Raw genomic sequence first — 25,543 nt, forward strand, 5'->3', positions numbered from 1 at the left:
TTTCCTGAGCAGACAACTGAGTGTGACTCCAACGGTCCTTTCTGTCCGCATCTTTCAGCGGGGTGACCATGGTTTACGTTTTGAAACTCAGATGTGAAAATAACCAAGAAAAGTGCTTTTCCGTGGGACGAGGGCTCTGAATGCCTGACTACCAGAAGTTCCTGATCGGTCATGAATTAATTCCTGGTTTATATGTTAATAAGACGTTTCCGGACATGATGAAGGAGCAGACGCCTTGGGTTCCAACACACCCACACCCAAAGCTCACATCTCACCCTGTCATCACTTGGCTGCTGAGCCTTGGTCTTCATCTATAAAGCCGGTTAACAACATGCAGCTCTCGCAGACCAGTGGGGAGGTTACAGCAAAATAAAGTGCCCGAGCCCACAGGCCCTCGGCAAGCGGCTGCTCTCCTGCAGACTTCTCCTTGGACTCGGCCCTGAATGCTCTCCTTCTGGTTGCTACTGAGGGATGAGGGGACAGAGGGTACAACTCCCGTCAGTGGTCATTTTGTACATTCAGCAGCCGCGGCTCTGTGAACATGCTGTACACTCAGCAAGCGCCAGGCAGCGTGGAAGCGAGAGAGTGTAACCACACACCAGCCCGCCTGGCTTCTGTCTGTACACTTCATGGGAACCAAATGTACAGGGTTGAACCAGGAAGCTGGCAGAACCAGCTCCAGCATTGTTAACTGGGTGGCCCTGGAAGACACGGGCGGGGCGGGGTGGCCTTAGGAAGAAGCAGAGAGCCTCCCACTGATCAGAGTGGGTGCCTGTCAGATCCAGTGTCAAGGTCCAGCCGGCACCACTGGCGTCCCAATGAGAAAAAAACTTCCCAGAGATGGAGCTGAGGTCCAGGCCTGATGCAATACTGGCCTGAGGGGTAGTTCATCCTCCTACAGAGTCCCCAGCACACTCGGCAACCTTCCTTCTGCTCTGTCACAGTGTTCTGCAGAGAGCAAAGCTTAATTGTTCTGAAGGTTGGTTTTTTTTTTTTTTTTTTTTTGTTGGGTTTGGTTTGTTCTTTTCCTTGCCAGAGGTTAGCAAGGGAATGAGAGGCGAGACAGAGGGAAAGGCAGCACAGCCTACGGCCATCAGCCCTCAGAGCAAACACAAGGCACTGTCAGGGCCGATGCAGAGGGAATGGAACGCGGTGCCAGGGACATGCTCCTGCGTGCCCACCTCACTGGGCATCCATGCCACTTGGGACCTCTTTTCGCCTGCATCACCACGTCTAGGCTGGAGGCTGCCTTTCCAGCAAGCTCTCAGGGCTGCTGTGGGTGGTTTGGAGCCAGAGGTTACAGAGCTGCTATGAAACCTATTGGCTATCTCCTTTCTTTATTAAACTGTGATCCATCAAATCTTCAAGACAATTTTTAAGAAAATGACTGTTATCCTACATTGTCCGGAGCATAAAAGAAATCCAAGGCGATCTGCTTCTTCTCCAAGTTACAAACTGGCTGCTAGTACAACTGTAGACAATATAAGACAGTGTGTGAGAGAGTCCACACTCTTAAAAACTAAGAAACTTCTCTTTTCATCTGATGATGTATTTGCCTGAAGACAGCTCATTCTGTACCTGGAAGCCTGTTACTGTCTTCCAGGTCTGACTGTTACCACGTTTTTACTTTCTAAATTTAAAACCAAAAATAGCAAAAAATTGCTGTCATTTCTACATGTCCGCCCTGCTTCTGCCTTCTAGAACTAGGCAGCACAAGTCCTCTTCCTCTGTGTTGACAGTGACCTTGAGAACAAAGCCACGTGGGAGAGCCGCCCAGCGTGCCCAGGTCCTGTGCGGAGAGGCTGATCTGCTCGATGCTGCAGGAATTCGAAGTTCCATGAGGAGTCGCTTCAAGAAACCACAAGAGGAAACATGCTGTGGTCTGGGCTTGAAGGGGACATTTACAAAATGAAGGAGGATTGGATCAACGTGTGCACAACCTGCTGCCTCCTGCGTGCCACAGACGGAGCGGGCGGGCTCAGCGCGGGGCGCCCAGACCACCGGGGGTGGGGCAGGGGGCGGCGGCCCATCCCCACCCTGGCTCCCCAACGCCATGCAGGCGCCCTGTACGCTGCTTTCCCGCCTTGCCCCCCTGCTCAGGTGCGGTTCCCCCCCGCCCCTTACCAGCCCCAGGGGTGTTGACACCCACGCGCCTCCAGAACGGTCTGCGCTCCCACTTCTCCTTCTGCGTCCCTTCCCCTCCAGCCCTCGCCCTCTGCTGACGCCGGGCTGTCATAAATGCTTGTGTCTCTGACTTTCCCCTTAAGCTCCCTGGATGGCGGGACAGTGACTGGCTCATCTCTGTAGCTTCAAATCCCGTCACAGGAAGAGCTCAGGAAAATGTGTGACATTAAATGAGCTGACATCAGATATTGACTGATGTTCAAAGAGGAAAAAATCGATGAAAACTCCTGACCAGCGGGGCCGGGGGGGGGGGGGGGGGCACCAGGACTCACTCCTTGGGCCCCTCTGTCCCGGAGGCCTCAGCCTGCCAGAGGAGCCCCAGGAGTGCTTGGCACGATTCTGGGAAGATCAGTGGGCTTGCTGGGTGTCGGAAGCCGATGGAGGACCTATAGGGTACCTCGGCCACAGTGACCAGCGATAGCAGGAGCGCCACGCTTGGTGGCCCCTCGTGGGTGCGCCCAGCTGGCACTGAAATGACAAGCTCTTGTCAGAAGTTTTCTCACGATGCGCAACACCATCTGCTGCAGTTACTGTTTCCCAAAGCTGTGAAGGTGATTTTAAAAGAGACACATCTGGAGTTCCCACGGTGGCTCAGTGGTTAACGAATCTGACTAGGATCCATGAGGAGGTAGGTTCGATCCCTGGCCTCACACAATGGGTTAAGGATCCGGTGTTGCCGTGGGCTGTGGTGTAGGTCACAGGCTTGGCTTGGATCCTGCATGGCTATGGCTGTGGTGTAGGCCGGAGGATACAGGTTCAATTCAACCCCTAGCCAGGGAACCTCCCCTAAAAAGACAAAAGAAAAAGAAGAAGAAATAAAAGAGACACAGCTTCTCCTCCTCTTGCCTCCCCTCAATCTGTCCTGGCGTGGCCGTGGCCCCACTGACAGCGCCTCAGAGAGCACCTCGGCCAGGGTAACTGGGTGCCGAGGACGGAGAGAAGAATGCAACGGGAGAGGTCCGGAAACCGCAGAGAGGCACATTTCCAGGAAAGTCCTCCGTGTTCCAGCTGCAACGGGGGCACGTGAGTCAAGCACCACCAGCCGGGCTTTACGACCACAGACAGAGCAGCAGGGACACAGGGCAGGTGACTGTTCTGACAGTTTACGTGGTAGAGGGTTCTGAGAAGGTAAACCCAATGGGGAAGCGACAATTTACACAATGTTCCAACTTTATGTTTTTTGAAACTGCAAATTCCCACAATTTTGGCTAGTAGAAAAAGAAATATCATTCTCCTCTACCCAGCCTTTTCTTAATAAAAAAGGACTTTTTAATATAGATTGGTAGATTAATATAAATCATATCCTATGCTGGTGAAACATTTATGGCCCATATATTAACTATTCAGTTTTCCTGATAACATTTCTCATAACTTCACACACTGTGGAGAAAAGTATACCATTTTCTGTCATTAAAACAATCTTTGGCATCTATGATCTTATTCATAATCCATTTTAAGAAGAGAATAGGTCCCACGTGAAAATCAGCATGGACAAGACAACGAGACTGTGTCCCATCGAAGCCCATGGTTTGAGAAGTTACGCAGTGGCCACCAGGCGAAGGGACTGTGGCTACCTGTTCCTGATCACATCCCGTGCTGAGATGCCCACTGACACAAACAGGATGTCCTCAGACTCAGCGGGCACCATGTCATGTTAAACCATAAATGGCTACCTTAAGCTGACCGTTCACGCAGCATCTAAAAGTGCTGGTCACTGCGGTGGCCCCCAAACTGTGGGCTCTCCAGGGCGGCCCGTGAGACGGCTGAGCCAGCGCCTGGCGCCCAGTTTGGGACGCGCAGTCTTAGGATCTGATGCGGGACTGCAGTCCACGGAAGAAGACACAAGGAGCAGGCAAAACATTTTAAGAACCTGGAGCTGGAAACGTGCCGCCTTGACGAAGGCTGAGGAAAGGTCCCGAGGTAAAACAAAACCACCGCATTTAGCACTCAATGCTGGTGAGGACATGTCTGCTGCTTAGAAAAAGACAGCCTTCGTCCACTTTGTTCACCGTTTCTTCCTGTTTCTGGGAACAAATGCAAGGAGAGAACACCGCCTGCGAACTTGGGCAAAGGGGCCAGATGGGCCAGAGTCAAGGCAGGTGAAAGAGCACACAGAACAGGCCAGGCGTTCTGCAGCAGTAAGGGAAGGCCAGGCCCATCCCCGTGGGCTCAGAACCCGAGCTCAGACCGCCAGCAGCAGGCAGGTTCGGGCGAAGCCCTCCAGGAGAAAAAGCACACTCAACAGCAAGTGTGTTACTCGAGCGGGGTCAACCCTACTCTCCCCGGACACGCTCTCGGCGGGGGTCTGTGCAGGGGCGGCGGGGGGCGGGGTGGGGGTCACACATCCAGGACTGTGCAGTGCAGCCTGAAAGGAAAGAAACTCCCTCGCCTCCGAGTTCATGAGGATTAAGTCCCCGCCTTTGAAATCCCATGGAAAGGTTTCATTAAATCGTGTATTACTTCCCGTTGCAGGATTTACATCGTTCAGCACAGAGCCACCCTGAAGAGACAACAGGCGAACATTCACGGTGATTCCAGGAACATCTGTGTTCCACCGCAAAATTCCAAAGTGATGCCGTCCACGTGACCTCCCCAGGCAGCTAACGCCACCGACGAGAATGGGCTTAGCAGAAACACCGCAAATGGTCCGAAGTCGTCTAAAGGATCTGCTACTGTGCTGCATTCACTCGATGCTTTCTTACCGAGTGACCCCTCAGTGGCAAGTAACGGGGACACGGGCGCCGTTAAGGCTTTACCTTATCCCGGGAGTGACCAATGAAAAAGCAAACAAATCAGAAAGGTAAATCCAGTTGATAAATTCTGCTAGGCAACCAAGAAGGTTTGGGGTTTTTCTTTCTTTTTTTTTTTTTTGGTCTTTTTAGGGCTGCACCCTTGGCATATGGAAGTTCTCAGGCTAGGGGTTGAATCAGAGCTGCAGCTGCCGGCCTACACCACAGCCACAGCCACAAGGGATCCCTGAGCTGTATCTGTGACCTACGCCTCAGCTTTGGCAATGCCAGATCCTTAACCCACTAAGCAAGGCCAGGGAGTGACCTCATGGATACTAGTTGGGTTCTTAACCCGCTGGGTCACAACAGGAACGCCCCCCAGAAGGGTTTTATGGACCAGTTTCTGGGCTGCGGAGTGGCCACTTCAGACAAGGGGACTGGCCAAGGCCTCTTTGCCAAGGTGCCTGTGTACGGAGGACAGGATGCTGAGGGGTCGGCAGGCGTCTAGGAGACAGGCCTTGGGGTGGGGGCAGGAGGAGGAGGGGAAGGAGGAGGAGAAAGAAAGCAGCTTCGCCTGTTTAAGGAATGGAAGGGAGACCAGTCTGGCTGGAGAGCAGGATGAAAGAGGCGATCAAAGAAAAATAGACTTAAGGCCTATTTTAGAGCTAAAATCAAAGTGACTTACTACAGGACCGGATGTGGCCAAGAACGCCTTGCGCCCTTCCAATGGTCTCAGCACGAGGAAGCGCCGGGCCCCAGTAAGTACCTTTGTCTGGGGTTTTAGGTCTGCTTTGGCCACTCAGACACCCTGAATTCTACAACCATATTTCCTCAGCTTTGGTCACTAGGAAGCTCAAAGCATAATCTGAAGACCAACTAGGCAACTCTACAAAACACCAGGTACCTTTTTATGCATTAATCTTAGTCTTGCGGTTTTGAAATTTTTTATCTGAAGTTTTTGACATCGATGTATTTTTACATGGACATATTAATTTAGCAATTTATTATATATGATCTGATGAGAAAAAGCAGTGAAAATACCCTTCCACTATTGTTTGTATTTAAAGTGCTATCGTGCTATAATTAAAATACAATAAAGGCGACAGGATGAAAGTTTTATGGAAAAACTGCAGGGGAAGAATGAGTGAAAGACAAAAAAAAAAAAAAAATCCTGGATGAAAACGCGAGGGAAGGACAAACTCGAGGGAGAGGCGTGCTTTCTGGAAGGCTTGCCTTCCCACCAGGCCCTACAACGCGCCAGCTGGTGGCTGGGCCGGTGACAATCCCCTGGCCTTGCTTCTCCTCCTTTGTGATGAAATGGTGACTTCGGCAGAACAGCGCCCATCCTCGCGGGGCTGTGCCGGGGACCCCACCTCGGCAGGGTCTCTGACGTGCCTGGGAGGGACTCCAACAGCAGCGGGCACTCCAAGCGTTAAAACTGAGCTTCGGTTTGGGCTGGAGAGACGCGCAGGACTTGGGCAGGTGAGGGGCAGAGAGAGGAAAGGCCCCTGCACACAGCGGAGCGAGGTGAGCCACGGGCCGGAAGGGCAGAGCACAGACTCGGACCCAGTGGGGGCTGAGCACAGACGACGGCCATGTCGCCAGCGGAGACAAAGGGGCGCGAAGGCTGAAGGAGAAATACAGGCAGAGGGGCACTGACTGCCTCACGGATGGACACACGGTTCACACCACAAAAAAACGAGTGTGGAAGAGGTGGTCGCATGGCAGCCCGTGACGACCCGCAGGGAAGAAGGCAGGGCCTGCGTGCCCAGCTGTGCCCGGAGCCTGAGCTCCTCAGACACGCGGTGACCAGAGTGTCACAGGAAGGCGTTCGATCAGCCCGGACCAGCCTCACTCCCCGAGCTAAACCACCGGGTCTGCAGTGTGACCAGAACACAGCGCCATCCGACAGCAGAAAAGCGGGACGTGGCACGTGCTGGAAGCGAGAGGAACCGATGGAGGTGCTTCTCGGATACTGCCCCCCAGACCGAGAGCCTCTGCCTCCTTCATCTGCCCTCATGTAACATTTCCAGCTGCATTCAAAACATGACAACTAAACTAGAAGTCATCTCCAGGAGGGATGGCAGCTCTGGCTTAAGGAACGCGGCACCCCCTACACCATGGCCCTGGGGGTGCTCTGCTATGGCCACTCCCCATCCAGGGGAATTTCTTCTCTGAACGCTGCCGGAAACAAGGAAAAAGGGCCTCTGCCATTAGGTGAGGAACCGTGCGATGGGGAGGTCACCCTGGAACCCCCTGGGTGGCCCTAAACACGTCCCATGAGGCTCATCATGCGGGAGGCCCGTGGAAGTGAGAGGAGACAGTGTGAAGAAGGACAGAGCAGAGTGGCCTGGCCACTGCCCGCGGGCACCCGAGGCTGGACAGGACAAGGCAAGGGTCCCCTCTCCAGCCGCCAGGGGCAGCCCCATCAATACCTTGACTCCAGCCTCGTCAGGCTGGTTCCAGACGCCCAGCCTCCAGAACCACAATCAACCTCTGTCGCCTGAAGGCACCTAGTTTGTGGTAAATCATGGCAACAGCCACAGGAAACGGCAAATATGTAATTTCTTATGATTTCAAGCAAATCTTTTAAGATTAGAAGGAATAGAAATGAAAAGAGATTTACCATTTACTCAACAGCTACATAAATTATTTCATTAAACCATCAGGAGCAATCCTATTATTATTAGCCTGTTTTTTATAGAGAAAACCCACCTGGGGCCATGCCCAGATCTGTGTTATTTAACACAGCAACAACACCTGTCTAGAGTCACTCTGACAGTGTGCTGATCAGCAACACTCAACGGGGGAACCGACTTTTTATTCCTTCAAAAGAATCTGGATGTGTGGAAGAAAGCTATTTTAAATTATTCCATGCAAAATTCTATCTGAAAAAAAAAAACAACACACCTGCCATTGAAAACAATCAGTGCTACTAATTTCCACTGAGTTGTTCTGGGGGCAAAGATTCAAAAAATTAAAAATAATTCTCAAATACATCTGATAGTGTCATATCTCAATTTACGGTTTGCTTCAGTTGACTTGGGCATTAAACATTTTTCAGGTTAAAAGCAGTCATCCGTTCAGAGACAGAAATAAAAATTCTGTGAACCTGGACAAGGAGCTCAGGGGTTTCAGGCGCCAAAAAGCACTTACGGGAAACAAAGAGACAATGGTGCCCAACACAACTCAGCACGGGAGACACAGCAGTGACCGAGCCTGACGCCGTCCCGTCCACACTCACCAGGGACAACACCTGCTCCCACTCTCTCCATTCATGCATCACAGCGAACACACACACACACACACACACACACAAAGCCTCATTTTAAAGAATTATGGAATTAATAGCGTCAAATAAATAAATTTGTCTACAGCCATTAGCGTAAGTAGAACAGGTTATATTTAAGCCCAGGAACATCCCGGTCCAAAGTGGAACTTCCTGAAACCAACACCATACTGTCTGCATGCATCCTTAGAAGCGCTGTACCAACGTGCTGGTAGAGCTGTGGGGCTGTTAAGAAAGGAAACCTGAGAACCACTCTCTAATCACACCTACCTGGTTATTGCTGGGGTTGGTACACCTCTCGTACGCAAGGTAGGTTTCCCTCGAACAACCGGCACATCTGCATTTTCCGAACCACCGTTCAGATACGTTAACTCCTGGAGCTGTGCTTGCCTGATTTCATCATTATAGTCCTGCACAAAGAACAGAAGAGGCAAAGTATTTACAAGAAGCAAATAATTTTTAACAGAAAAAAAAGGGTAAGGAAAATATGTGAATTCATAAAACAAGATGTGAGTCTCTTGAAATGAAAATATATCAACAGATTGCTGTAAAAAGAAAAGCAATGTACAAATAGCATTTTTTTCCAAACTAAAATTTTCTACCCTTAGCCCTAACTCCTCCTGCGGGGCGTATTTCCAGGTGAAACATTTATAATAAAATTAACATACCATGTAACTGATATATGGGCATTACTGCTTACACTTCAATCACCTAGTAGGTACTGGGCATCTATGATGTGCCATCTAACACAGGAAGTGTGCGGTCCCCACAGCCAAGGACTCACAATCCGGCCGAGAAAAACAGACAGGAGACAAGACAGCTTTACAGAAGCCGAGACTCTCTCTCTCTCACACACGCACACGCACGCACATCTTTTTTGCACATTTCTATTTGGATATTGTTCAAGGAGCAAAACTCTACATTTCTGTAACTGACTACACCTCCTCATTCCTGAGAACCTGTACTTCTTCATCTCACATTATTTTCCAGTCAACTGAGAAGCTCTGGGGGTCATCCTGGATTCCTTCTCTTTCTTTAGTATCCCCAGTTCCATTCCATCATCATCAAGAAAAACTATAATCATGTCATCAATGAAAGTGTGATCTGTTTTACAGTCAAAAGGCAGTTCAGGTCTAAATGCTCAGAGGGGAAGGCCATGGGGAGCATGAGTAGGTTTTCTCTAAGAAATGTCATCCCAGGAAGCAAGCGAACCAGTTACCAGAGGGTGGGCGTGACACACGCCAGAGAGAGGGAAAAGCACCCTCTGAAATCCAAGGTGTGTCCAGGGAATTGGAAGAAGTGCCGCATGGCTGAATTACAAAAACAACTGGGGGCAGAGGAGTGGAAAGCAGAAAGCCTTACGTCATTTTAAATGTGACTTTAAATGTCTAGAAATAATGGCACTAAAACGTATTTAACTGTTTTAAGGAAGTGAGTTGCAAATTCAGGTTTGTGTTTAGAAATACTATGAACAACTGTGTGCCCACAAATTCGATAACTTGGATGACGTGGACAAATTCCTAGAAAGACACAAATCATCAAAACTGACTCCAGAAGAAACAGAAAATCTGAACAGATAGTAACACATAAAAAGACTAAATTAGTACTCAAAAAACATCCTGCAAAGAAAAGCCTAAGCCCACAGGGCTTTGATGGTGAATTCTACAAACAATTAAAAAGGAATTAATGGCCACCCTTCACAAACTTCCAAAAACTATAAAGGAGGAGTCATTTCCTCACTGATTCTACGAAGCCAGTATTGACTTGATACCAAAACCAGACAAAGACGTTATAAGAAATGGAACCTACAGAAGAATATTCTTATGAATATAAATGCAATTAAGAAGGCAAATTCAGCAGCATAAACAACAACAAAGGGAATATATACACAAGAACTGAGTAGAACTTATACCAGGCTTGCAAGCTTGGTTTAAAATGCCAAAAATCAATTAACATAATACCATGACAACAGAGTAGAAGAAAAACCACATGATCACCTCAACACAGAGAGAAAATACCGGACAGAAGAATTCAACATACTTTCATTCTAGAAATGCTCACATGCACACCTAACATATTTAATGGCAAAAAACCTCCAAGTGCCACCTAAGAACAGGACCCGGTTAAGGATATCTACTCTTGCCACTTCTGCCCAACTTCATACCTGGGGTTCTGGCCAGGACAACTATGTAGGAAAAAGAAATAAATGGTGGTATTCAGATTGGAAACAAGAACTAAAATAATGTCTGTTTATAGATGGCATAATCCTATACACAGAAAATCACAAAGAATCCATGAAAATATTATTAGAGCCAAAAAAAAAATAATTTATTAGCAAAGTAGCAGGATATAAGAGGAATATACAAAAATGAGGTGTATTTCTTTATACTAACAATAAACATTATAAAAATGAAATTAAGAAGAAAACAATTCCATTTAGGGTAGCATCAAAAAGAAAAACATTTAGGAATAAATTAACACAACAAGAGTAAGAGCTGCACACTGACAACTACAAAATATTACTGGAATATATTTTTAAAAATCTAAGTAAAAGGAAAGATACCCTGTGTTCGCAGACACGAGGACTTAACATTGTTTCAATGACAACAACCGCCCCACGGCCCACTCCCGCCCCTGCCCTGCTCCAAATGATCTACAAATTCAAGGAAGCTCCTATTAAAATCCCAGCTGGCTTCTTTGCATAAACATGGAAATCCAAGGAACCTATAGCCAGAACTATCTAAAGAAAGAAGGAAGCTGGAAGACCAGCATGTTTCCTTTTCAAAACTTACTACAAAGCTGTAGTAATCAAGACTGTGTGGTGCCGGCCTAAAGGACAGACATAAAGATCAGTGGAACAGAACCGAGAGCCCAGACATCAAATACAGCTCACCACTTTTCAAAGAGTCTCTAACAAACGGTGCTGCAGCAACTGAATATCCACATCGGACAATAAGATGTGCCTCTACTTTTTACCATTGATAAAAATTACATCAAAATGATCAGAGACCTAAATGCAAGAGCTAAAACAAGAAAAAACATGCAAGTAAATTTTCATGATCTTATGTTGCATAATGATTTCTTAGATAAGATACCAAAAGCACAAATGAAAAAACAGTCAAATTGGATCAAGTCAAAGTTTAAAACCACTGTGCTACAAAAAAACCATCAAAAAAGTGAAAATACATCCCATGAAATAGGAGAAACTATTTTGAAATCACATTAACTGATAACTTGTACTCATAACATATGAAAAACTCTTACAACTCAATAATAAAAGGATGTAATCTAATTTTTCAAGGATAAAGGATTTGTAAAAACATATCTCTTAAGAAGATATAAAATGGCAAAAAAAGAAGATATAAAATGGTCAGTGAGCCCATGAAAAGAAGCTCAATCAACATGGAAATGCAAATCAAAACCATAATGAAATACCACAAACATACCCAATAGGATAGCAATAATCAAAGAGACAGCCAATATCAAGTGTTGATACGACTGTGGAGATACTGACACCCGTATAGCTTGCTGGGGGACAATGTACGATGATGGTCCAGCCACTTTGGAAAACCAATCAACAGCTCCTCAAAAATGTGAAACGTAGAGTTGCCACAGGATCTAGCAAATCCACTCCTAGGTAGGTAAGAAGATGAAACACATGCCCATGCAAAAATCTGTACACAGCAACACTGTTCACAACGGCCAAAAGGTAGAAATTACCGCAAACTCCTCAAATGAGGAATGGACGGATAAAATGAGGTATACTATAAGTTGGAATATTAATCAGCAACAAAAAGCAACTCAAGGAAACCTTGACAACAGTACATGAAATGAAAGAAGTCAGGACAAAAGACTACACATGTTGTATGTGTCTTCTATGGAATGCCAAAAAGACAGGCAAATCTAGAGAGACAGATGAGTAGCTGCATAAGACTGAGAAGGTGGGCAGCGGAGGGGGGCGCGACTGCCAATGCGAGGGTTTCCTCTGGAGGTGACCAATATCCACAACATTTGCGGTGAAGGCTACAAAACTGAATAGAGGCCAATCTACTGGACTGTACACCTTATGGGTAAACTGCGTGGTATGCGCCTTACATTTCCATAAAAGCTGTGTTAAAAAAAAAGGAAAAGAAATTTGGGGTTGCCTGAGGAGGGAGAACAGGGAGTGACTGCTGTTGGGGACTAGTTTTATTTTGGGGGTAATACAAGTGGTCTAACTTCGAATTCGGTGATAGTCGCGAGACTCCGTGAAGACACTAAAACCCACTGGGTTGCAGACGTGACGTGAGTGAAGTTTACGCTGTGGGAGTTGTACCTCCGTAAAGATGGGAAGGGGGAAAATGCACTGGAGGCAGAAACACCGGACGGAAGCCCTTACGTGATCCCAGGGTGAGGTTAAGATGGCCTGGAGTAAGGAAGCAGCAGGAAGGATGGGAAGGGCAGATAGGGAGTTGTTTGTGAGAAATGGTATATACTGGACATGGGGGTATATGTGCAAAGACAAGAATGTTGACTGGTTTCTGGAAGATAAGGAGAGTAACAGAGTGACAGCAGAATTCAAGCAATTTGCGCAGGTTGAGTCTGCAATGGCCTATGGTCCCTAACAATTGGGAAGGAGATGGATGCAGGTGGGCGAGGAAGGGTTAGGCAGGCCCCACACATCATAGAGAGGGTGTGCCCTTAAGGCCGGCCCTTGGCAGGCTCCAGCTTGAGGCTGTGCTGTGTCCATTTGGCCAGATAACCCTGTCCCAGGAATGTGACTGATGGGGAACAACTGTGTGGCTCAGAAAGAGGGGCTGTGATGCTGGCCTCTGAGCAGCTGGGATCAAGGGCAGAGGCACTGTATGCCTTTGGGACTGATCCCCACAAAAAGCCCTGGACTCGAGACTCAGGTGCGCCTCCCTGGCTAGCAGCACTCCACACACTGTCGTCACACAGTTGCTGGGGGAGCCAGGGGTGTCCTGTGTGACTCCACTGGGCAGCGATGCCGGGAAGCCTGGGCCTGGTTCTTCCTGACTCACTCATCTTCTCTTTGCCAATGTTATCTGTAGCCTTTAGTTGAAATAAACTACAGTCACAGAATACAGGGCATGTTCTGAGTCCCGTGAGGCCTTCTCGAGAACAGATGGGCTGGAAGGCGGCTGTGAGCGCCTTGAGCACGAGCCTTCATCTGTGGACCACGACAGCCACAGGCAGGGCAGCGTGGGGCCCCCTCGCAGAGCGAGGGCAGCGCTGAGGACTCGGCTCGGGTGTCAGGAGACAGCTGCGCACGGGAGAAGGGCCGGGCAGCGAGGACCCGACCCGAACGCGTAGTGAGAAGCCGGGAAGGGCGGCGGGTCATGACAGCAGAGCCTCAGTGAGCGCGAGCCACCTCTGGGTCCCTCACGCAGCCACGCGCTGACTCCGTGGCTCCACCACCTACGAGTGAAGGCAGCAGGGACTTGAGAAGGAGCCGTTCTGGTGGAGAGTGGAGCTGGCATCCGTTCAGGTGGGACGAAGAGTGAACAGGAGCAAGGCCAGGACCGTAAAGGAGGCAGCTCGTCCCAGCCGTGTGACGAGGCTGAGGAAGCAAGGACGATGGATTACGGAAGGAAGGAAGGATCTGATGACAGAAGTAAGCCTTTCTGGGTATGAACAGAAGATTCAGGACCATGAAATATTTAGAATTAAAATATATTTAGTAAATTTATAAAGAAGTATGCTCTCGCCCTTACTTTTCAAGAGCAGAATGCCAAAAATAACTTAAAACTTGTGGGAGAAGGCATTACAGAGTAAGAGAAATAACATGGACCCCAGGCCAAAAGGAAGTGGCCCCATGAACAGCTCACTTGCCGACGAAGAGGAAGGGGATGCAGATGAAGACAAACCCTACGGTTAAAAGAAAGGCTAGGATCTGAGTCTAGATTTTACTGCAAAGATAGATCCTCTAACTTATGTGGGGTTCTGTGACCTCAGGAGAGTCATGTGAGTCCATCGTTATTTCAGCCTCTCTAAAATAAGCCTATGAATATGTTCCTTAGCCTTTTACTAAAAATGTGTGATCAATAAATTATTTGCAAAGCACATTCTAAATAAAATGTGCTACATAAATGCTAAATATTGGCCCTGTTGAAAAGTGTTAGGAGGCGGGACACAAAATTGTATGTGGTTAAAAATAGATTCTTGGGAAAAAGAACATAACTGAGGCCCTATTCAAAAATACAATTAGAAAAAAAAAAGTTTTTTTACAACAGTGACACAAAAATGAGAATTAAAGCCCATTTTAAGCAGCAACATCTCTGTGAAAGTGTATTTTAAAGCAGTGTTGTTAAGAGTCAGTCATACCTGAGGTTCAGCCCGAATTTAACCAACTGGACTTAGCAGCTATGTGATTTTAGACTTCTCTAAACCTTCTTTAACTATTTTTTCTGATGTTAGACAGACACTATTGATATACACGCTCTACTGCCAATTTTCTTAGTTTTTGAAATAATGCTTTTAAATCAGTAGGAAAAACCAAGTCATTTATGGTAGCACACAGACTGAATTATTTTTACACTTTCACATTTTAAACTAGTCATTAATACATTATCACTTCAACATCTCATCTAAAAAGCGAAACTATTATAACATCAACACCAAAACCGTCATTCATTGTGAAGAGTAAAAAATTGATCAGAGTTCTAATTAAATATGTGTAAATGGGATTTTTTTCTAACTAGTAAGTTTAGAATCTATTTAAAATGTGTTAGCTTGGAGAGAAGGAAAAAAAGTTTTTCAATAAAATCATTAAAAGTAATTTATTAAAATTCAGGGGATTCTCTGCCACAAATGTCCTCTTCAGATATATTTGCCAAAATATGCTAATATTTATGTCCAAGGTTAATCCTGGGGTCACCGTTTGAATTATAAGCTATAAAAAATAAATGTTCATTATTGAAGAGTAATTAAACACATTCTGACTTTACATATGCTCATATGGACATAGGTTCAAAACAACTAAAGTTAAAAAAAAAGAAAGAAAGGTTATGAGAGAGCATGAGACTTTCAGTATAACGAAGGGAGGAGCTCAGCCAAACCTTCCCACAAAAAGTGACAACAAAAGCTGACCAAATAGTGATAAACAGCCATTCCAGGACTCTGGAATTTCACTGACCGTACACAAGAAATTGAAAATATGGTAAATTTATTTGTAAAAAACTGCTAAACTTCAAGGAAGAGAAACAGGCGTCTGTGGCCGTCGTGTCTGGTCTCCCCAGTACTGATGATGCATCAGTTCCATTAGGACAGGGAAAGCCACAAAAACCAGCAGATGAAGTTCACCAAATTTGGAAGAAAAGCGTGAAAAAACTCCGAATCTAGCTGCACTGTCAATATCTGCAGCAATTCTGGTAGCAAATGAATGGAGAAGACCTTTGAATCAGCAAGTCAAACCGTCAGGTCATGAGTAGGGCAAGCAACAGACATACTGGCAGCTTAGCCCGAAATGTGACAGCCATGGACACGCGGCCTGCACATCTCTGGCTGAATGGAGGGCCATGCACGTGTACAGCAGAGGATGAAGAAAACTAAAGTTCCCCACAACGCAATACACAGTGAGTCTGTGCATATGCAAAAGAGATACAAGGATTCCTGGCGGAAAGGAAGAGCCAGGGCAGGCTGGAAAACTGACGAGCCTTCGGGATGTACTTCCAGAGCACACCTCGTTCCCTGAATAGAGGGTGGAAGCCTTATAAGCACAGGTGTTGGGGCAAATCCTCTGACCAGTCACCGGCTGATCTTTCAGCAGTGCTGGCCCAAAGAGAACTCCTAGGAGGCCAGGCTGAAAGACAGAAGTGAGAAGGAAAAAAAATTAACAAAACTTTAAACCATGAAGGAGAGAAAGACTCTGCAGCTTTAGTCTAAATAAATTATCAAAGAAGAAAAGGGAAAAAAAAAAAACCCGCTAAAATATTCCTCTGGGAGTAAAATGAATCAGAATCAGATTTGCTAAGACACATTGCCTAAATTATGGTGTTCTCAGCACAAATACGGTGTTCCGAGACACTCAAAGAAACAGGAAAAGGTCACTCCCCCAGGGCTGGGGTGGGGGGAAAGCAGTAGGAAGAAACTGCCTAGAAGAGGGGCCAAATCTTGACTAGCGAAAGAGAGATTTAAAAACAAAAGAATAACTACAATGAAAAGCCAATCAGAGTGCCTCAACTGCAGATTTGAGGTAGCAGAAGAATGAATCAATGGCTTGAAGATAAGTCATTTAAAAGTATTCAGTCTGAGCATCACAAAGAAAAAGGATGAAGGAAAATGAGGCTCAGTGATCTGTGCAAGGCCAAGAAATGCACCAAGATACACATAATGGGAGTCCAGGGGCTGAGGTGGGCAGAGCAAGAAGAGAAAGACGGAAAAAAATTTGGAGAAACAATGGCTGAAAACTATCCACATTTGAAGAAAAACATAAATCCACACAAAGCTTAACAAGAAAGATAAACATGAGTTCCCATCGTGGCGCAGTGGTTAATGAATCCAACTACGAACCATGAGGTTGTGGGTTCGATCCCTGGCCTCTCTCAGTGGGTTAAGGATCCAGCGTTGCCGTTAGCTGTGGTGTAGGTTGCAGACGCGGCTCGGATCCCACATTGCTGTGGCTCTGGCGTAGGCTGTTGGCTACAGCTCCGATTCGACCCCTAGCCTGGGAACTTCCATATGCCGAGGGAGCGGCCCTAGAAAAGGCAAAAAGACAAAAAAAAAGAAAAAGAAAAAAAAAAGAAAGATAAATATGTACACCATAGTCAAACTGCTAAAAATCAAAAAGACAGACTGGGGAGCAGAAAAAGAAAAACAAGAGATCACAGACAGAACGACAAAATAATTACTGACTCTTCTAATCACAAATAATGGAGGCCAGAAAACTGAAGAATGGCCTTTTACCACCTGAAAGAAAAAACTATCGACCAAGAATTATAAACAAGCAATTTTTCCAGTTTCCCAGTGCATATAAAAGTTGTTTACAGTCTACTAAGTGTGCAAGAGCATTACATTTAAAAAAAGGACATACCTTAAGAATATACTTCATTGCTAAAAAACCTGACCATCAGCTGAGCCTTCTGTGAGTCACAGTAGTACATCAAAGATCACACATCACCATAATAAACGTAGTAATGAAAAAGTCTGAGATGGTGTGAGAATTACCAAAATGTGGCACACAGACATGAAACGAGCAAATGCTACTGGAAAAATGATGTCCATAGACTCGCTTAACACAGGGTTGTCACAAACCTTCCATTTGTAAAAAACGCTGGATCTCTGAAGCACAATAAAAAGAGGGGTGTTTCTTAAACTCAAATTAAGGATGTAAGCGAAATAAAGACATTCTGAGAAAAAACGTTCTTTGCTACCAGAGCTATGTTACAAAAAAGACCAAAGGAAATTCTTCGGGATGAAAAGAAGTAACACCGTACAGCAACTCTATCCGCATAATAAGTGAAGAACACCAGAGGTGATAAGTGTGTGCATTGATATAAAATTCTATAAAAATACTGTACTATAAGCCAGAACCCCTGAATGATTACAGATGTAAAAATCCTTAACAAACTATTATCAGAAAACCAAATCCAGCAACATATAAAAGGGATGATATAAGATGACCAGTAGGATTTAACCTGGGTATGCAAGGTTGGTTTGCTATCTGAAAACCAACTAACGCAGGACTCTATTAACAGAATAAAGGAGAAAACCACATGGTCATCTCAATGGACAGAAAAAGCATCTGGAAAAACCCATCATCCATTTGTGCTTTAAAAAAACAAAAACAAAAATGAGAAACCTCTTACCACCCGTGGAACAGAGGAGAACTTCTTGAACATGATCAAGGGCAGCAATAAAGAAAAGCCCCACAGCTAACATCACACTTCGGGTAAAAGTTTGAGAACAAGGAAAGGGTTATTATCTTCACCACATCCATGCAGCGTAATAAAGAAAAAAAAGCAAAACTAAATAAAAAATAAAGGCATCAAATATGACAAGAAGGAAAGCTTTCATTCTTCACAGATCACATGATGCTGTATGAAAAATCCTAATAATTGCATTAAAAACACATACGCACACACAAACTAATAAAAACACAGTAAGGTCACAAGATACAAGATCACCTGCATTTCTATACACTAGTAACCATCTGAAAATGAAATTTTAAAAAACAATTCCATTCACAATAACACCAAAAAGTAGATACTAAATAAATTTAACAAAAGAAAGCAAAAACGTATCTCATAAAACACTGATGGGAAAAAAATGTAAGTATCTTTTAACAAAATGGAGAGACATTTCACGTTCAGTATTGTTAAGATGGAAATTATCACCAAATTGATCTACTGGTTCAATATACTATCAAAACCTTATCAAGTTTTTTTTTTTTCAGTAGAATTGATGAGGTAAAATATATATAAAAATGCAAAGGAGCCAGAAGAGCCAAAACAGTTTTGACAAAGAACAAAACTGCAGAACTTACATAACCTGGATTTCAAAATTTGCCATAAGGCTAATGTAATTACGGGACTGGCATAAGGACAGGTGTATAAATCAATGGAACAGAACTGAGAAACCTGAAATAAAGCCATACATTTACAACTGGTTAATTTTCAACAATGGTGCACTGAAATTCAACATGGAAAGAACTGTCTTTTTAACACATGGTGCTGGGACCACTGGATGTCTACACAGAAAAAAAAAAAAAAAAAAACTTTAGATCCTAATCTAACACCATAAACAAAAATTACCTTTTTTTAAAAAAATTTTTTAATGGCTGCACACACGGCATATGGAAATTCCCAGGCCAAGGACTGACTGAGCTGAAGGTACAACCTACCCTGCAGTGCAGAAGCAATGCTGGATTCTTTAACCCACTGCGCTGGGCCAGGGATTGAACTCATACCTCCACAGTGACCTGAGCCGCTGCAATCAGATTCTTAACCCACTGTGCCACAATGGAAACTCCCACAAAGATTACCTTTAAAGTGGGTTATAAATTAACTGAAAGGGCTAATACCATGAAATACTAAGAAAACACAACAGAAACTCTTTGTGACCTCGGGTTAGGCAAAGAGTTTTCTGGCCAGCTCAGATTTCAGGTGACAGAAGGTGGACTGTGAAGTGATGGGCTGGGAGGTGCTGCTGCTGCCACCTCTGGAAGTTAGAGTCTGTGCTCCTTGGTTAGGTCAGCACTCCCTGCTCCACACCCAGTGTTTAAGACATTAAATCTCTACTTAAGCCATTCCTGTCATGGTTGCAATTTTAGAGTCATTTATCTAAATATCTGATTCCTATGTGTCTCTCCCATTTTATAAACCCCGTAAGGGCAGGGACCATGTCTTTTATTATTCACATGTGTCTAGCAAATAGAAAGCACTCAAAAGCTTTGTTTTGAAACTAAATGAATTATAGGATCTTCATACTGCTTGGGGAAACTGGTGAGAAGTTAACTGTGTTAAACTCCCCAATTAAAATACTTAATACAATCCCATGCCCTGGTCTCTCCAAGACAAACACGATTTAAAATGTCCCTTCCCTGTAAGCCTGACAGATGATACGACCAAGACACACACACTGCAGCATGTAAGTGCACCACCTACCCCAACCTGGAACCGCTCCGCACGGTCTTACCCGAGACAGCTCTTTGGTAGATGGGACAGCATCTAAAGGGCCAAACTGTCTAAAGAGCCAAAGTGGTCAACGTCTTAGTTTTTAAAATCGAGAGTATGCAAGTTACGCAAAGGGCCTACATTAACTTTTGTAATGGAGCAGACATATATTCTCTTTCAATTACCCCATCCTCAGCAATGCCAAGGTATCTGAAAAGGGTTTAGAAAGGCCATCAATTGTTAAAACAGAAGTATCCCCACAGCACCTCTCTTCTGCGCTGTCCCCAAACCACACAGACCTCCAGGCAGGGCTGCCTGGACTCTCGTTTACACGTCCAGCACCGAGGACAGCGCCTGGCACACGAGGGAATGGCTCTGGCTCCAAGGAGCTCAAGCTGGACGGCAATGACTTTGTGAGGAGATTTTCGTGTCAGGAAAGCTGAGGACCGTGCCCTTCACCTTTCTTGTTGTGTCATTGCTTAGCAGTGTCATCCAATCTCTTAAAAAAGCCCTGGCCTCGCAGAACAAGAAGGAACAACGCACAGGGACACTGTAACAGATACAGCGCCAGGCAGATATCAATTACTGGTAGGACCTGCCAGGACTAGGACAAAGGGAGGCCTTCCAGGCCCACTAACTATCAGGGGAGGTGTACTAACGGGGATGAGGAACTTCTTGATTTCTTCCAGGGCGTGTCCCATGCGGGCGTAGGCCTCTGCCGGGGGCGCGAACACCTCAATGAGCACGTGGAGGTCGTCGTTGAGGTGGAAGTACTTCGCTTCTCCACTCTTCCTCAGCTCTTCTTCCTGAGGAAGGAAAACTCAGGTTTAAAGGCGCGTCACTGTAAGAAAAGAGAGAGAACGTAAAACCACCCAAATTTCCTGGCACGTGGTTGTCACAAAGGATTCACTCAACAGCAGACGCGGCCTAAGGAAGGAAGAGCGTTTAAAACATCGATCTATCTGCTCTTGCCCTTCCCAGGCCACTGTGAAAACTGCAAAGGCCTCCCGCCGCAGGGGCACTGAGTCTCCAGTCCTGCCTCCGGCCCAGGAGTCGGTCGCCCACGGCCCATGGCGCCTTTGCCTCCCCCTGCCTCCCTCTGCCAAACCCTCCGGGCGCTGCCAGGCCACCCCTGGACCCCTCAAACTGGCCAAGCAACCCAGCTCACTTCTGCCCTGGTTATGCTGTGGTGCTATTGCGAAGTCTTTGCCATTCTCCAAAACGCATAAAACGCCTCGCTTTTTGCTTGTCCATTTTCTAATCTCTCTCACCGAGGGTGACCGTCACGGAGCAGAACCCTTGAGCGTCTGCTTTAGTGCTTTAGAGAGGCCAAGGAGGCACACCCCTCTTGACTAAAGCCCTTAAGGCTTCGACTTTTGTTAATTAACCTGAACTCTTACAAAGGAAAGAGCGATGAAAATGTAGAGCATGAAAAGGGCAGGGGATTTAGAGTCAGATATTCCTGAATCTTAGCTATGCTGGCACTGGGTGTGTGAATTTGAACGGATTACATGAAATCCAACACTTTATCTGCAAAATCAACTTGGTGTGGACGTGTGCACATTAATGCAGGTCCACTGAGAAGACTCAAGAGGCCAGCTGCATAAGGGCCTGGCAAGGGAGACAGTGTGGGTAGTGCCCAGGACACTGCCTCTGCCAGGCGGGCCTCAGTAAATGCTAGTTTCCTCCGCATTTACAGAAAGTGGGCCAGACACTGAAAGAAAAGAAGAAAACAGGTATCTGAAGTCAAGGAGAGGAAATATAAGCTGCCATAATACCCTAGGCATTTCCTCCAAAACCTGTCAAGTATAAAGGACTCCTCTCTTCCACCACCGGCGGACTGACTGGTCCTTGTTCTCATCAGAACATTTCAATCATCTGATCACTCTGCCTTTCGGAGCTGCAGTTTTAAAAATTGGATTCTATGCACAGCAGTTCATCTCTGAAAGCAGGGACCACTGAAATAAACATTTCTTATCTTTTTCTAATATGGCACCAAAGTAATGCTTTTAATGAGAGACTGTAATTGCTGATTCATAGCCAAACATTTTCCTTGCTATTACAAACTTAAGCTGGATCAGGGAGGCTTTCTTATCATAAACACAGTTGTCACACAACTCCACAGAGTGAACAGTCATTACTGGATTAGTTCTCAGGGTCAGTGATGACAGACGACACAGTGTTTGGGGAAGAACACAGACTCTGAAGTTCAAATCCAAATCTAGAAATTGGCAGGTTACTTTATCCTCATCTTGAAGAGGAGATGAGAAAATGGGATAACAGTGTACTACCTACTGCTCATGGGTGGCTGCAGTATTAAAGACTTACTATAATAGTCATTAGCAGTTACTAGAAATAGTTTAGAATAACTGTTCTAAATAGTCAGAAGGAGCTGTACTAGTTCTAAACACATAACAAGTCTGTAAGATTATACTTAGTACATAATGAGCACTCAAATGACAACTGTAGTAAGAGGAACTGTTATCACCCAACTACAGTATTAACTATTCTATTATTACACAGTACAGATGACGCGGGAAAGCATCTAGCATGTCTGGCACAAACTGAAGGCTCAGCAGATGGCCTAGCACTACAGAGATTATTATGCTGCATGTCAGTAACGACATGCCCATAATTGCACCAATGTAGCAAATACGAGAAGAGAATGAATTATGTTCATATTACAATTTTTTTTTGTCTTTTTGCTATTTCTTGGGCCGCTCCCGCAGCATATGGAGGTTCCCAGGCTAGGGGTCCAATCAGAGCTGCAGCCACCGGCCTATGCCAGAGCCACAGCAACGCGGGATCCGAGCCGTGTCTGCAACCTACACCACAGCTCACGGCAACGCCGGATCCTTAACCCACTGAGCAAGGGCAGGGACCGAACCCGCAACCTCATGGTTCCTAGTCGGATTCGTTAACCACTGCGCCATGACGGGAACTCCCTCATATTACAATTTAAATGGTGAATGCTTTGAAAATGTAAAAAGATGAGATTTTCATACTAAATAATGGCAATCTCTTTAGAAATAAACATTATTAACTGAGTTTTTGTAGACTAAAATTAAAATCAGTAAAAAAGATCAACTATAATCCGTATTCAAGGGTTCAGGCAGTGAGGGTCTGATTATGATAAAGCAGAGGGCACTTTGTCACTTAAATTATCACCTGTGGTCGCCGTCAGTGATGCTTTTGAAAATGGAACAGAGGCACCATGTGGCACAGTACTGACGGGCGAGAGGCAGACCAGGAGGGCCGGGTGGGGTGAAAAGAGCTCTTTCTTACTATGTCGATGGAGCCGATGGGCAGAGGCAGAGCTCAGGTGTGTGTGTGGACTGCCCGGCCGTCTCGACGGGAGACTTAGGACAACGTCTGGAGGAGGGTGAAAACCTGCGACCTGGGCTAGCAGCATCTGGGAGGGTTCAAGTGCCCTGGAGTGTCCAAATGCCAAAACCCCGCCGAACCTTCCACACTGGCAGAAGCCCGCCTTGAACCACTGAGGCAGCTCCTCGAGAGGAGAGGATTCTCGGGCTTTGCTACCGCCCCCTCTGTCACCTCCTGGCCTAAGGGCAGATCCCATAGTGGTTCTCCTTTGGTCATGCTAACTGCCTCCTTTTAGAAAACATATGCTTTATTTTATCTTTTTGCCACACCCATGGCATGTGGAAGCTCCCAGGCCAGGAACCGAATCCAGGTGGCAGCTGAGACAGACCTGCTCCCCAGCTGCAGCAATACAGGATCCTTAACCCACTGTGCCGGGGATGCAGAGAGTACAGGAGCTAAGCTGGAGGAGAAGGCTGCACGCGGACGGTGACTGTAACATCTCCTGGTGTGTGGGTAACACCCCTCCCCCCAGGGTCTTCCCAACAAGGATCTGGGACCTTCTACCAGAATGACTGTCCAGTGCGCCAACAGCAGAGACCACCACCAGCCCCTAAAAGGGAAGGAAAACCTGGGAGAAGCACAGAGCCCTGTTAGCGAGCTGGACCCCTTTGATTAAAGGGACAGCCGGGCACTAGTTATTCCTGGACATACACTCTAGCTAAAGACTCGCTCCCCTTGTTCCTATAACACGATCTTTGGATGCCGTGATCATGGCCACTGCAGCCACAAAATGCTGCTTCTCATTAAGGAACTCCCTTAGCAACAAACAAAGGAAGCAGCACAACATCAGCGGGTTTCACTGGTCACATCATGTACCTCATTACCCGACGGCCTTATTGAAGACTTAATTAAGACATGGGCAAGAGTGGCAGACGTTCCAGCAGGTACACGCAATTTCTGACCAACTGACCAATACACAGTTCCCACTTCCTCCTGACGCCAGAAGAGGTGAGTCAGGGAATCAGAGCACCATCACTGAGACGGGGATGCCCAGTGAGCACCTAATCTAACCTGGCCACACATCAGAATCATGTAAACACCTACTGACAACTCATTCTGAGGTTCTACCCCGAACAGGTTGTGGCATGGGACCCCGTATTGTTAAATAGCATCCCATACGAATCTGATACATAGCCACGTTTTAATCAAATAATATAATGAACTCCTTGATAACCCAGATAATCTATTCAGGTTCTCTGAATCTCAGTTTTCTTACATGTAAAATAAGGGAAATACTGTGTATCTGCCGTTATTTTTCCCAAGGATAACAGGGAGTAAACCTTGTAAAATGTCTCACAGGGAGTTCCCTGGTGGTTTGTTGGTTAGGATTTGGTGCTTTCACCGCTGTAGCCTGGGTTCACGCCCTGGGCTGGGAACTGAGATCCCACATCAAGCCGATGCATGCCACGGCCAAAAAAAAAAGTCTCACCAAGTCCCTGACTCAAGATGGCTGTTCAATAAGCAAATGGTAGCTTTATTATTATTATTATTATAAAACTTACTATTTAGATGGATTGTGTAAGGAGGCTGGATTTTGTCTAAATATTTTGTCTGACATACTCATTGTTCAAAAGTGACCACTGAATGTGAATGTCATTCTCAATAATATAAATCTTCGAACAATGAGAGAACAACAAAGTCATAACAGAACAACCTGAGATAGCACGTTATGAAATGTGAAAATTTCTTTCAGAATTTGTATATTTAAGAAAGTAATAAAAATAACAGTAGTTTTAGCTTATTTAAACAAAGGAAGCCGGAATCTGTGCTGTGGCACAGCGGGTTAAGGACCCAGCACTGTCTCTGTGGCAGTGCGGGTTGCACAGGTTTGATCCCCAGCCCAGCACAGTGGGTTAAGGATCCTGTATTGCTGCAGCTGGGGAGCAGGTCTGTCTCAGCTGCCACCTGGATTTGGTCCCTGGCCTGGCAACTTCCACATGCCATGGGTGTGGCAAAAAGATAAAATAAAGTATATATTTTCTAAAAGGAGGCAGTTAGCATGACCAAAGGAGAACAACTATGTTTTAGAACATTAAGTAGTTATTAAAACATTTACAATCTATTTTAACTTGATAAAATGTGTGGGATGTCAAAAGAAGTGCAAAAAGAGCAAATAAAAGCATATACTTTCCCCACTCAGCAATGTGAAATACAGGTGTTAGAGAAAAGACCTCAAGGAACCAAACTAAAAGCAAATAGTGATGGCGAGACTATAGATAACTTGTGTCTCTCTTCGTGGCAATTTTCATACCCCGGTACCTTCTACAGATAATGCTTCTAGAATCAAAACCACAGGTACTACTATTTTACTCCATAAATGAAAACAATAGTTACAGATTTGGGTT

At 45.7% G+C, this 25,543-nt stretch overlaps 1 protein-coding gene across 1 annotated transcript in view; it reads right to left on the bottom strand.

The window, feature by feature from the left end:
• KHDRBS3 (KH RNA binding domain containing, signal transduction associated 3) overlaps positions 1–25,543 on the bottom strand; it is a 158,814-nt gene that overhangs the window by 58,030 nt on the left and 75,241 nt on the right. Inside the window, exons 4-5 of the mRNA XM_047783200.1 lie at positions 20,474–20,620; positions 8,473–8,612 (exon numbers count right to left, since the gene is read on the bottom strand). Of these exons, the coding sequence (XP_047639156.1) occupies positions 8,473–8,612; positions 20,474–20,620 (287 nt within the window). The remainder of the gene's footprint in view (positions 1–8,472; positions 8,613–20,473; positions 20,621–25,543) is intronic.

Source organism: Phacochoerus africanus, chromosome 6, assembly GCF_016906955.1.
Source record: "Phacochoerus africanus isolate WHEZ1 chromosome 6, ROS_Pafr_v1, whole genome shotgun sequence".
NCBI lineage: Eukaryota > Metazoa > Chordata > Mammalia > Artiodactyla > Suidae > Phacochoerus > Phacochoerus africanus.